Here is a 13,616-nt window from a genome sequence, read left to right as displayed (position 1 = left end):
ATAACAGAATCAAAATTCATTAGTATATATTTACCTGCCACTGAACAATTGTACGATTGGTATTAAATCTTTTAGCAGGCAGGATTAGCTGCTGCACCAGAGTAAGTTAGCCAGCCTCCACTGATGTCAATTGAGTTTGAATCATTCGTTCTAGCTGAGTATCTTTTCCATTATAGTCCATACACAACACCTGACTCTAGCAGTGAAGTGAAAATATATTATTATGAAGCAATACGGTTTCTATTTCATTTGAGCTGTTTGAGATGATGTTGAGTGAGAAATCTTCAGCAGACCCAGAGCTTTCATTATGCTGTTTAATAAATTAAAAAATACTAGGGAGATGCTAGTGGTATATTTTATGACTAAAATAACTGTAATGTTGCGAACATACTAGTTACCTTCTTTTGTTAACAAGATATACAAAGGATAAAATCATTAGCCTTAGTAGTTTCTTGGAGTCCAAGTTCACCATATTTATTGAAATTGAAATTGAAAACAGAAAGTCAATACAGATTATTTATTAACACCAGAATGTGAAAGCTATTTTGGAAATTCTGAAATATTAGCCATTGAACACAGAGACAGGAAAAACTATATTACAAGAGATAATGTAATGCATTTTTACCTTGATATGAAATTTTTTTATCTCATTAAGGTTCCTTATGATTACACAGATCAGCCATTTGGCGGAATAAAAATTACCTCAATTCATATGCACTATCAGCATACCCGCAGCATGAGTATATTCAAATGAAAATTTAGCTGTGTCAGTTTTCCTTTAGATTTAATGTAAACTATTAAATCTCATTTTTCTAGGTAGCTAAAAATTAAGGAAAAACAATAACTTCATTTGCTAACTATTCCGTTGCAGTTGTTTGCTGTATGAAATTGCCTTTCCTATGTGTAGCAATGTAGGTATTTTGAAAACCTACTGCATTAAAGGTATTGTTCTTTGTCACGTAATTAGTTTTTTTACAGCCCAAATGAGGAGCTTATAATCCTTTAAATAGCTCTGATCAATAGTGTAATTGAAAGTCTCCTGGCCAGAAGGAATCTTCATTTTCAAGGGTGTTATGGGTGAAAGACCACTACAGGTTTCCATGACACTAAGGCTAAAGGTTAAATGAACACTTAGGGTTTCCACTGATCTGTGAATGACTGTATTGTCTTCACAACTATGACTTGTAAATCTTCTCTAAAACGTGTATATGTGCTTGGATTCCTACTATTCCTAGGTCTCATTAGAAAGAACCCAAAACTTGGTTAGAGGTTTAAAATGATATATCATAAGCATTCTGAAGAGCAGAGAAATAATGAAAATATCCACAAAAAGGATGGGAGTTTTGATTATTTCTTTTACATTTTATGTATTTTTTTTAATTTGAATTTTACATAGTTTTCTCCTAGCAGGAAACTTTTCTATTCATTCCACAGAAACATTTTGTGTGGATAAAATATATGTGCATAGTAAAAGAGAAGCTGATCTAAAAATTAATTTAATTTTAAAAATGGGTTTGAATCTATTTGCCAGCCTTATATATACAGTCACATTATTCTGGTAAGTGAAAAAATATGAGATTCATTTTGTGATAAAATGCAGCTTAAATTTGGGGCAGATTATTGGGAAAGCGCAAATTATATTTGTTAATGAACAGTTTATTCTCTACAATGCAATTTCATCAACTGAAACCATGTCTTAATTTGGGTGGAATTTGATCAAATTACAACAGGAAATGAAAATAAGATAATCAAGTCTTTACTTCCAAAATCAACATTTCAAAGGTTTTCCTGGTGAGTTCATGAGGAAAATCAGACACAAGTTATGAAATCCTCATTATGAACACTAGTACGATAGGGCAGGGTGCCCTTCTGAGAGGCAGAGAGGCAGAACAGCAGAAACCAGTCCATCCTCTTTCTGTTTTGTGGAAGGGCTTTACAGGAGGCTGTGAAGTTGTTCTGAATCCCTCCTGTCTGAAACTGTCACACTTGCTATAAAACATTATATATGTTTGACATGGAAAAGGTATCATTCAAAATCCCAGGAATACCATTCTTTTAATTGCTCTAATACCCTAAACTAGTTCATTCGTATGTTGCCAGAAAAATCCACAGTGGGAGGTTAGGTTTATTCCTCCATCCAATCCTACACTGAACAGCAACTGCTGGGCAAACTGGGCAAAGTAGGCAGATCCTACAGTTGAGCATGTAATGGTCAAATTTTTATTAATAAATATTAATAATGACTAGATAACGAGAAATTGAGATCTTCTCCAAAATATTCTGTGCATGGAACAAATTGCTAACTGCAAACTATTATCTTGAGCACAGACATAGTTAGATGGAAGCATCTGGTTTATTTGTGTGATCTGTCATTTTAAGACTGAGTTGCATATTCACTTCTTAAGTTTGAAAGGGTTGCTAAGGTTGTCTCCAGTTTTAAAACAATTTTGCTTTTCCAGATGTGCGTTAGACAGTGGATTGTATGATAGCTTTTCAAGAAAATACAAGATTTGAATTTCAAATGCACTGAAGGCTCTTAGCACAGTCCATAAGCAGCAAAATTATCACTTAACTCAGCAATTTCATCACAGCTAGTAATCTCTTCTCATGTGAACACTTGAGCTAAAAATATTTCCAGTAAAGACTTGTAAGTGCAAAGATGTAACAACTGAAACACTGCTATATATGGTATAATTAAGTACTTGTTTTTCTGCACATGACATGTTTTCATTCTGTATTGGAACTTCAATTGGATCTAAATTACTCTGGATCAAACAAAAATGTGTTCAAAATGAAAAAGATGGCTCGCCACTATTATTAAATCATTAACCAAACAGAAAAATTCTGGGCTATGAAGTAAAACTGAAACCACCAGCCAAAAACTAGAACACTAATGCTTAAGTATATAGCTAGCATGCACAGTGTTTATCTTTAATTACATTTTTAAAACCATTAAATTAGATTTCCTTACTGATAAAAATCATTAGCTTCCATAATTTCTGCTCAGCATCAACCAAAAGAGATTATTTAGACATTTATGGTTAACTTCCTAACTGAAAGCAATTTTAAAAATATCTGTGATCTAATGGTACATTTATTTATATAATCTCAGTTCCAAAATATTGTTTTGGCACTTTTCTTCTGACCTCACCTGCCCTTTGACTCAAGTATGAAATGGTATTTCTATAAAGCTAACTTGTATTATTTCATAATCATGCTGACAGTGTGCTCTGGAAAGCATTTGAAGAACGCCAGCCTTGCATTCCTTAGGCAGCAGAGCCACCAGCTAATGCTTTCTCTAGGAATGTGGAATGCACACTGCCTTTAATCAGAATTAACTGTAGATGAGTTTGCATTTCAGCAGGGACACTTTTGTGAGCTTTCCATTGACTTAAATAAACTAACAAAAATTGCAAAGAGGTCAATTAGGGGTTTTTTTCACCTACATATGAAATAAGTAAAGATGAGCCACAGGCCTTGTCTGTCAAAAGGAAGAATTTCTCATCACTAGTATCCTTGAACCTGATTTGATCCACTCAGCCCATTGCAGTAAATCTGTACAGCATCAGCAGGTGCAACCATTAGCAGCTCAATGTCCTCTTAGCCAATGTTTGTGTGTTCTATTTATTCCAATCACAGTCATGGCACTGAATCAGGCAGCGCTATGGACAGATATTAAAAAATACTGCCTTTCCATTAATTTTAAATGATCTTTTAATCTACATTTAAATTTGAATTGAATAAAAATGCATCATGTCATCGTAGACCATGAAATAAAGGACTTAAAGAGACTGCAGAGCAAAGGTTAGCCTTTAGTGTCCAGAAACTACTTTACAGAAAAGCAATGTGCTTGTAAAGATGCAAGGATAAGGCAGAAATTACCTCCCCTTGTCATAAAAATATAGACAGCTTTTGGAAAACAAAGAAAAGGCATCAAATTAATGCTCAAACCTCTATAACATGAGCCTGAACCTCTCCACCTGTCACTTGTGATGAATATGCTCTTGTGAAAAGCCAGATTATTCAGAATTAGACATCTTTTCAAACTTTCGTAGTGCAGGCAGGTCTCTAAGGGAACAGTAAAAGTAGACCTCTGCATATAACAACAGTTTTAATGGCAAAAATTCATCAAAGTCTGTCAGGAGACATTTAATGTGTCAGTTAAGATAAGGAATAATGATGCTGGGGAATGCCACAATCTCCTAGTATAAGAGGAATTCTGTTGTTCACTAACATTAAAGGATGCAAACTGCCTTCTATCTGCAATGGGATGAAGACAAATAGCAACAGGATTCCTGACATATAAAAAGGATTCACGTTTGTAGATGGACTAAGGTAAACTTCAAGGGAGGATAAATTACAAACCCAAAATCATGATATGGAAAGCATCAAAACAGAGCTTTTCTTTCCTGAAAACTCTTTTCTACCTGCATATTTCCATGTGTATTTTCATACCCAACCACCCAGAGAAATTCTTAGAACATAGCTCTGAGGTAGGAGCCTTATTCACAGAGGTACTAAAGGGCTATGTGTTGTAGCAGTTCTGAACCAACAGTTCCCCAGTAAGTTCAAGCAGCTGTGTTGATTTAATTGAGCTAAGGACAAATCCCCAAATTACCTGCTTAAGATAATACTGAAGACTGGTGAGAATTGAACCTCATTTTTCTGCACCCCAATTCACTGCTTTAATTGTAAACCTGTTCATTCTTCACAATGTTTTTCTGCAGTCCTGTCTTAGCTCTAGTGAACTGAACAGCTTCCTTTCTCACCAACCCTGCTCTAAGTGGGTTTGTCCCTTTTGTTGAGGAACCTCCAAAAAGCAAGCAAAAGGCAAACTAGACTTTGATGGCTTTTGTGATACCATAGACAATTGCAGAGACCTTCTTTCATAGCATTTTCTGTAGAAACCTGTCAATTTACTTCTGTGAATTATGTGATCTCATATGTCTTCACTTACACTGCTTTTAAAATACTTTTGACAGGAAAAAAACAATAGGAATTTCTGTAACTCACCATCAGTAACCTCCAGCTGAGCCTTTGCTAAAATGCTTCCAGCTACTGTCAGTGCTTGACAAATGTAGTAGCCCGCATCAGATCTCTGAATGTTGGTAATAGTGAGATCTCCGGTTGGTGACACTGAATACCTGCTGTTGGGTTGGAGAGGCTGGTTTGGGAAAAGTAGATTCTGCAAAGACAGTTCATCTTACATCAGTTCAGAACACAAAAGCATCAGTTTTCCCACAGTGAGAAAGACAATGACTTTCCTTAAAAGCACTATATATAAACAAGAAGAAAAAGTAAGTGTGGTTATGACTTTATGAACACATAGAGCTAGCTTTCCCTGCCTTGGGCAACTCGCAGTTTAAATTAGAAGCAGCCCTTTGACAGCACACAGTGGTGTGTTCTCGCTGGGGGTATAGGCGAGGAGAAATTTTCCAACAATCACACTTGACAGATTTGTATTTGTGACACATTCATCTTCACTGTGAATGCAATTGTAATAATATACTTACTTGGCCATCAAAACCAGGAAGGCACAACAGTACAAGAAACATTAGACAACTAGCAGAAAGAATTGAATCCTGGAGACTTGAAGGAACACAACACTATTGTTTGGTTGAATACATTCCAGGCAAAGGAGAAAGTAAGACTGCAGCACAGAAAGAAAGCTGGGAGGAATATACAAACAGGTCATAAAGTAGGAAGAGCTGGCAGAGCATGAGAGCTTAAAGGAGAAGTAAAAGGAAATTAAAAGCAAGATATACCAGAGGACAAGAGCAGCATGGAGCCTTGAGGGTGAAGAGAAATGGTATTAATCTGATGTGGAAATCATCAGAGAGAAAAAATAATTTTGTGCAGGGTAAGACATCAGTTAGCACAAAACAGGGAGATTAGCTTTTGCCTTTGGGCCGGATTGGAGAAAAGAGAGATGTCAATAAGAATAACTGGAATGGATGTAGTAGTTATTGCATATGATGAAGGACTGAATGAACCAATAATACAGAAAAGGACTGAAAAGGTTTTAGTGGAAAGGGCTGTGTTTTCAAGGAAAAAGTTGTACTTTTTGGCACAGCTCTTGCTGTGAATAACAAAGAACAGGAAGAGGGAAGCAACGTGAACAGAAAGGTCAGCAGCACTGCCCAATGAGACAGAAAAGGAGAGAAATTAAACAATAATTAAATAATAGTAATTCCAAGAATATAGGATCTGCCTGTTATGTCAACACTAAGAAAAATACAGGAATAACCTAAAACACTGTTACCATGCTGTAATAAGCTTTCAGTCATTACTGCAGCTCTGTATAGTTCTGCTGTGCTTTCTAATGACAAATTCCTACTAACTGTTAAGCTTGACTATATGGGCTAAAAAGAAAATCTAAAAGTATAGAGTAGGGTATCAAATGAATTTTCTGTAGATCTGCTTCTTCTGCAGTAGATCTTAATGGTTTACAAAAAATATTTGGAAAAGACAAGCAATAAACTTGGATATAAAAGAATTCTGCTTTGAATTAATCTTTTTCTCTCTTGGTTTGGCAGTAAAAGGAGAAAGATATGTTTCATATAAGATCCAACACTCCAAATATCCTTATAATTGTATTACCCTACAAGGCTACTTGTCACCATAGGGTGAGTCTTTCTCCTTACCCACTCTCAATGTCGATGTTCAAGAAATTCCACAGCTACAGGTTGGGCAGAGAAGAGATTCAGAGCAGCCCTGCGGAGAAGGACTTGGGGGTGTTGGTCAATGAGAAAATGAACATGAGCAGGCAGTGTGCGCTCGCAGCCCAGAAAGCCAACCGCATCCTGGGCTGCATCAAAAGCAGTGTGACCAGCAGGTCAAAGGAGGTGATCCTGCCCCTCTACTCTGCTCTCAGGAGACCTCACTTGGAGTATTGTGTGCAGTTCTGGTGTCCTCAACATAAAAAGGACATGGAACTGTTGGAACAAGTCCAGAGGAGGGCCACGAGGATGATCAGGGGACTGGAGCACCTCCCGTATGGAGACAGGCTGAGAAAGTTGGGGCTGTTCATCCTGGCGAAGAGAAGGCTGCGTGGAGACCTCATAGCAGCCTTCCAGTATCTGAAGGGGGGCTATAGGGATGCTGGGTATGGACTATTCATCAGAGACTGTAGTACAGGACAAGGGGTAATGGGTTAAAACTTAAACAGGGGAAGTTTAGATTGGATCTAAGGAAGAAATTCTTTACTGTTAGGGTGGTGAGGCACTGGAATGGGTTGCCCAGGGAGGTTGTGAATGCTTCATCCTTTACGGTATTCAAGGCCAGGTTGGATGAGGCCTTGGGTGGCATGGTTTAGTGTGGGGTGTCCCTGCCCATGGCAGGGGGGTTGGAACTAGATGATCTTAAGGTCCTTTCCAACCCTAACTATTCTATGATTCTATGAAATTTTTCACAGCAAATTTTCACTCAAAACTCAATATGCACCCAAGTAAACATGTCAGAACCCTCTTTACCACTGCATGAGAAAAAGTGGTTACCCTTTTTATCTTTAGCATGGACTTATTCTGGAAAGGTACCACATCCCAGTAAATATTCTACACATCAGAAGGAGTTAATCAGTCTCCTGACTCCTCCCTTCAAAGACCAGTTATCTCTGTATTGTAACTTGTCCTGAATTACAGTGCAACCCCTTTGAAAATATTTTTACAATTTCACTGGTTTTAATCAGCTGTCCGCCACAGTGGTGAAACACTGGGCTGCAAACAGGGACCAGAGTCATCCCTGATATAAAAGCACTGAATTTATCTCAAGGAAAACATTAATCCACATAGTTTAAAGGTTACACATGTTCTGCCCTGGTGCATTCCATTGGTGGGCAGCTGTTGGGCTCTGGGGAAAAGGCTACTGATTACAAAGGACCAGCTGTTTATGCACAAGCTCGCACGAAAAATGACTCAGGAGGGAACAGCTCCCCTCCCTTCCAGCTGGTTGTGCTCAGAAACACAGGATTGAGAATTTGCTACATAATGAAAGATGCCCTACAATTACTGGAGTGGGCTAACACAGCTACATAACATTACTGTTAGTAACAGTGGTGCTGTGAATGGTTCCTCAAGTAAAAGCAGAAGGAAGTGTTGTAAAGCCAAGCAACAACTTATAGCCAGGCATGCAAAGGTGGAAAGTCACATAATTTGGCCAAAATACCTTCCTTTGGATTTGTATGATGATAGACAGTATGTGAGACTCACCTATTCTATGGCATCTCATTTCAAAACCTGGCAAGTTGTATATTGAGATGGTAACACTAACCTGTGATACTTCACTGATGCTCAATTAAGACTAACAAGAGGGTGTAGTGAATCACATTGAGCTACACTTCAAGGTTTGATTATAAACCATGTAGGTATCAATTTTTATGTTGCATTTATTTGCCAAAAAAGACCATTCTAACCCTCAGGGATCCGGTTCTCAATATGGTAATTAATTTTCTAGGTTTGTAATTAAACAGCTTCAACGTGGTACAATGAGTAGGTAATAACATTCAATTAAAGACACAAGATGCATTTTCACCTTAAAATGTTTTTACCCTTGAAGTGCTACCAATAGAAGAGGATAAAATAGAGTATTAACACTTTTCAATTACGCTAAATGACTTTAATCCTGCAAATGATGTCCTACTTTAATTAGAAGCTCTTCTCTTTATTACAGCATGATGGATGTCCACTTTATTAGATTTAAGTGTGACACTATAAGCTCACTTTACATAAACATTACTATGTTATTAAAATGCTCTACAGGGAACGGTTTTGAAATGTTTGCTAGCACATCAGTACTTCCTACTTTAATTTCACTATGCTATTCTACTTTCCCTTTGGAACAATTTTCACCTTAGTGAGACTCACAATACTGTGCTTTTTCAGGATGCGATCCATGGAGGCTAGATCCAAAGTTCTCCAAATAATACACTGAAGGATACACACTGAAGATTAGGCTTGCACTCATATGAGGTTACACCCATAAAGTAATAGTCTTCTATCTAAGCCACAAATGTAACAGAGCACAAAATGCTGTCAGCTTGGTCCTGTCATTCTGGACCAGTAATCTGACCTGGTGAGAAGGTGAAGCAGAATCAGATAGGGCAGTGCAGCGGATCTGTGTTCTTATCTCACGTTTTAACTGAGCTGGTACACACAGTGCCTCGAGATTAGACAAAAGGCACCTCTGCACTGTGTGGCACAGTGTGGCTCCAAAAATATTAATTTAGCTAATGGAGAAGGGTACATAGTATAGATAAGTAGTTATGACAGTCTTCATCAGGGAGCTGCAAAGGCACTGTCCTTGGGCACCCATCTGCCCCTTTTAATCTTTTCTCAGGTACAAAAGAGAATACAGCACTTAAAGTGTTAGAATTTAACATACTAACATGAACTGCATGTTCAAAGTGAGAAGGACTTTCTTTTGCTCTAATACCTTGCCAATACAGCAACAGGAGTAAAAAAAATATTATGGCAAGCTATAGAAGTTAGCATTAGCTGGTGGCAATGTTGATTACTGCATCAGAAATTATGCTTTCAAAAAATGACAGTAAGGATCAAGGAAATATTTCCAAAACCAGATTTGGAATTTCCTGAGACAATTTTACTAAGAAAGCATCTGCCTGTTCAAAACCTGTATCTGTATGCACTATGAGAATATGCCAATGCAAATCAGCTTGCTAGATATATATCTGCTTGATCATGTCTAGACAGGTTGTGAACTGTAATTACTGACTCTGATTAGTTAAAAACTGAGTCATACCTTTTTTTATCTACTATGCTTGTCTCACCCACCTGTTTGTTGGGGCTTTCGGAATGAAAAGTCTTTAAGATAAATACTGTTGCTTTCTATAAGTTTATACAGCACCTAGCACAAGTTTTACTAGCTTAAAGGGCCTTTGAGCCCTTCACAATATTAATATTTCTAAACAGTAGCAATAAAAATGTTGGTAGAGAATTGTGATAGTTTAAAAGACAAATTCCTGTGAAAGATTTAAAGAATCTGTGAAGGCAATATAAATAATTTTCTTAAAAATTTAAGACTATAACTATTTAGAAAGGATTGAAAGAATGTAAGGGTGCTTATAACTTACCTGGCTTCCCTCTTTTTGCCAGAAAACAGCTGGCTGGGGATTTCCTTTAGTTTCACAAGGAAAAGTCACTGTTCGACCCTGGGATACAATCTGGTCTCGTGGCCTCACCACAAACTGTGGGGGAGCTAGAAAGTAAGAAAAATCATGGTGTAAATTTAGGATATTTTACAAGGGGGAGATGAGGAATATTGAAAGAAAGAGACAACATTATGAAGATTTGGTTTATGCCAGAGGACATGAGACCAGAAACATTAATTAGTATAGACAGAACTAATATATAAACAAAAACAACAGCAGCAACAAAAAGAGCAGCAATATCAGTATGTGATATCCCCAGCAATAAAAACAAAAGAAAGAAAGAAACATTACAACCATACATGCTACAGTAAATTCTGATGACAATAAATGCTAAGGAGCAGCAGTCAGGTGTTTATGATGCCAGCTCTGGATGCATTCTACCTTTCGTCTGGGCAGCACTCTCATACGTACCTTCTATGCTTCACAGAGCTTGTTGTTCTGCTAGAGCTATTGCATATTGCAATATATGAATTGCCCTTTGCAGTCTGCCCCTCTAGACTTTTAAAGAGGAAGGTCTGGATGACAGCAGAAGGTCAGAAGTTCAAGAACTCCCGCATTTCTCTTAGGGGTAGTGAGGTCAAGAATGAAGTGGAGGGAGAATTTGCTAAAACAACACCTATGTGGGGGAGACAGATTTCAGCTTGTGTAAAGACAAGAAAGAAGCAAGAGTTGAAGAGTTAGTGGGCAGCAGTGAGTGGTGAGTAAGAAGGAATGGGTATTCCAGGAGATCAGGAAGAAACAAGGAAAAGTAAAAAGGAGAAAGAAGAACCAGAACTGGCTATGTTTTCAAGTAGATGGCATTAACAGTGTTCAGACATAGGGGATCAGGAAGTACAGTCAGAAGTGAACAGTTTCTAAGAGAGACATGTTGCTTGTCTTGTCTGGAAGTAGTGATGGAGAATAAAAAGTCAATGCTTGGTGAGAACAAGAAGGGAGAGGAAAGGTGTTAATGTGCAGAAGAAAAGTGAGGAAGAAGCAGTGTTGGAAGATTTGAGAGAAAAATCCTGACATCAGTGACTATGTTGAGCATGATGCAATAAAACAAATGACTTTTCTATGCATGACATGCAAGCCCTCCAGTCTTGGCTCAGTATTGGAATTCAGTGGAACTGGATTTATACTATTTGGCAAATCTTAAAAATGTAAGAGGAATCTCCAAGTATTTCCATCAAAAATCTAACTGTTGGGGCAGGCTGAAGAGGGGGACAAAAGAGTAAAAACCCAAACAAGCAAAAGAACACCCACCCACCACCCCCCCAACCGAAACCTCACATTTCTTCTATTCCAATATTGGTTTGGTGGTTGTGGAGAGGGATGCTTTAGGAACACTAAGCTTTTAGGTAAACAGAATTTAAGTGTTTTAGAAAACCGTATTTTCACCATTATAATTACAAACTATTTAATTAGGCACGAAGAGCAATCAAGACCCAGCTTCCGATTACACCTGCTGACAGCACAGACGCAAATCTGCTAACTGCATCAAAATATATGCGGATCTGAGTTTTTTGAACTACACTATGCCTTTCCCAAGGCTTTATAGATCAACAGGAGTCTAGAGAGCACCAGTTGAATAGCATTGGTATAATATACCCTTACAACAGGAACTGTAAAGCACTTAATAAACATGAAACACCATCAATTTCGAAGGCAGAGGGTGAGGACATGAGGCGTCTTCTCTCTGTCTCATACTTCTAAACACAGGTTTTGGCCTCTCTGGAGAGAGAAGTGTCCACCCCTTCCCCAGGCCTCAGCAGGGGTTATTCTTCTGAAAGGGATGCAGGGCTAGGTACCCTGCTGCTGCCCATTTATATCCATGTTTTGAGGTTTCTGTAAGAGCTTAGGTGCTGCTACACATAACCTAGGATCCCAACCCATGCTGTACTATTCCTGAAGTGCTGGATTGCAGCAAATTACTTGTTTTCCCTTCACCTTGTTTTACCTGGTATATCTGTATGCAGATCCTACAAGTGTCAGAAAACTGCAGTGTGGTAATCAGCATGTTTGTTAATTCAGTCATATGGCAAGGGAAAGAGAGAAAGACCTTTAGATTGTGAATTAGAAAGCCTACTTTACACTAAGGTATCTCTACAGTTCTGACCACCTACTTAATAAAGGTCACTGAATTTGTTCACTGTTTGATGCTCAGCCATATAGAAATTCATTGTCCTGGATATTAATATAGAATCAATAGGAACCTTGGGCAGAGTAAAGAACAGGAAACCTCTAACCTCTTCAGGTGTTACATCTGCATTTGACAGTAACTATGCATGGGTCCTACGTCTATGCTGCTTCATGGATGACCTGAAGACCATAAACCTTTTATTGTGATGCTAAAAACCTGCTGTCAGAAGACAATCCTATAGATCATGCAGAAGCATGATCAATGCCTAAGATCCCTTTGTAGGCATGCTTGTTGTACTGGGAGCAGGTTATGCAGGCAGTGCTCTGAGACAGTTCAACAGAAGGAAGAAGGGCATGGCATTTCCATGAGCCTATCTTTCAAATCATATAACCAAGTAAACATAAAATAGGTAAGTTTAAGGGTTTATTGGAAACATTCTCACACACAGAGGGCTGTACTGCAAGCTAATAATTCAAAGCTCTGAGAAGATGTAATAGAACTGAACTTGCTGTAGCAGACTTCCCAAGGAGCAAATTAACATAATTTGGTAGTCAAGGAACAGTAAATATAAGCATCCTAGTTTCTACCTGGTTTCTAGTTCTTCACCTACCCTCAACTTTGAATATCTTTCACTTTCCTGGGAGCAGATAAAGGATTATTTCTTTTGCAAAAAGAGACAAGGAAAAGAAGCAGGAATTAAAGGCTATAGCTCAGTCCAGATAATCTAAATGACAGGGATTGACTCTGTTGCTTTGTTGTCTCCTTGCCATACAGCAAGTCCTCTCTAGCATTTGCTGTACTAGGTGAACAGAAGATCCATGGTCTTATAATGTTCAAAACATGTTTTCATTGTATCAGTTTTATATCAATTTCTATTTGAATAATGCAAATCGAAAGCTGAAAGTAACAGTTAATTATCACAGGAGAAATTCTTGGTCAGCAGACCAAGACAGCCAAGCAGTAAAACACCCATTATCTCCAAAGAATGCAACATGATCCTGCTCAGAGACAGCAAGACTACTTTGACAGAATAAGTACTTGGGCTCCTCAATTTTCCTAAAAAGAGAGCTCATTATCTTCATATATAGATGCTGTTTATAAAAATAGATAAATATTATTACTCCTATTTTGCAGAAAGGTTAACTGAGATCACGACTTGCTCAAAGCCCAGCTGCACTGGAATGTTGCACAAAACCTAACTCAAGCCATTATTGCTTCTGTCAAAGTAGGTGGACTTTTAGAACATTTTGAATAGGTACAATGAGAGAAATAACAACAGGCTTGATATGCTTCAGCTGTTAAAGTTATATGGTACTTTAATGCTTAATT

The 13,616-nt window shown here is 37.9% G+C and overlaps 1 protein-coding gene across 1 annotated transcript in view; it reads right to left on the bottom strand.

Moving 5' to 3' along the window:
- The window catches only part of ROBO2 (roundabout guidance receptor 2), a gene marked incomplete at its 3' end in the record, with an annotated part of 450,916 nt that overhangs the window by 88,248 nt on the left and 349,052 nt on the right, over positions 1–13,616 (bottom strand). Inside the window, exons 8-9 of the mRNA XM_080612699.1 lie at positions 10,088–10,212; positions 5,014–5,185 (exon numbers count right to left, since the gene is read on the bottom strand). Of these exons, the coding sequence (XP_080468825.1) occupies positions 5,014–5,185; positions 10,088–10,212 (297 nt within the window). The remainder of the gene's footprint in view (positions 1–5,013; positions 5,186–10,087; positions 10,213–13,616) is intronic.

Source organism: Psittacula echo, assembly GCF_963264785.1.
Source record: "Psittacula echo genome assembly, chromosome: 3".
Classification (NCBI taxonomy): domain Eukaryota; kingdom Metazoa; phylum Chordata; class Aves; order Psittaciformes; family Psittacidae; genus Psittacula; species Psittacula echo.
Note: the sequence above shows the minus strand (reverse complement) of the source record. Positions and strands in the feature narration are given on the sequence as shown.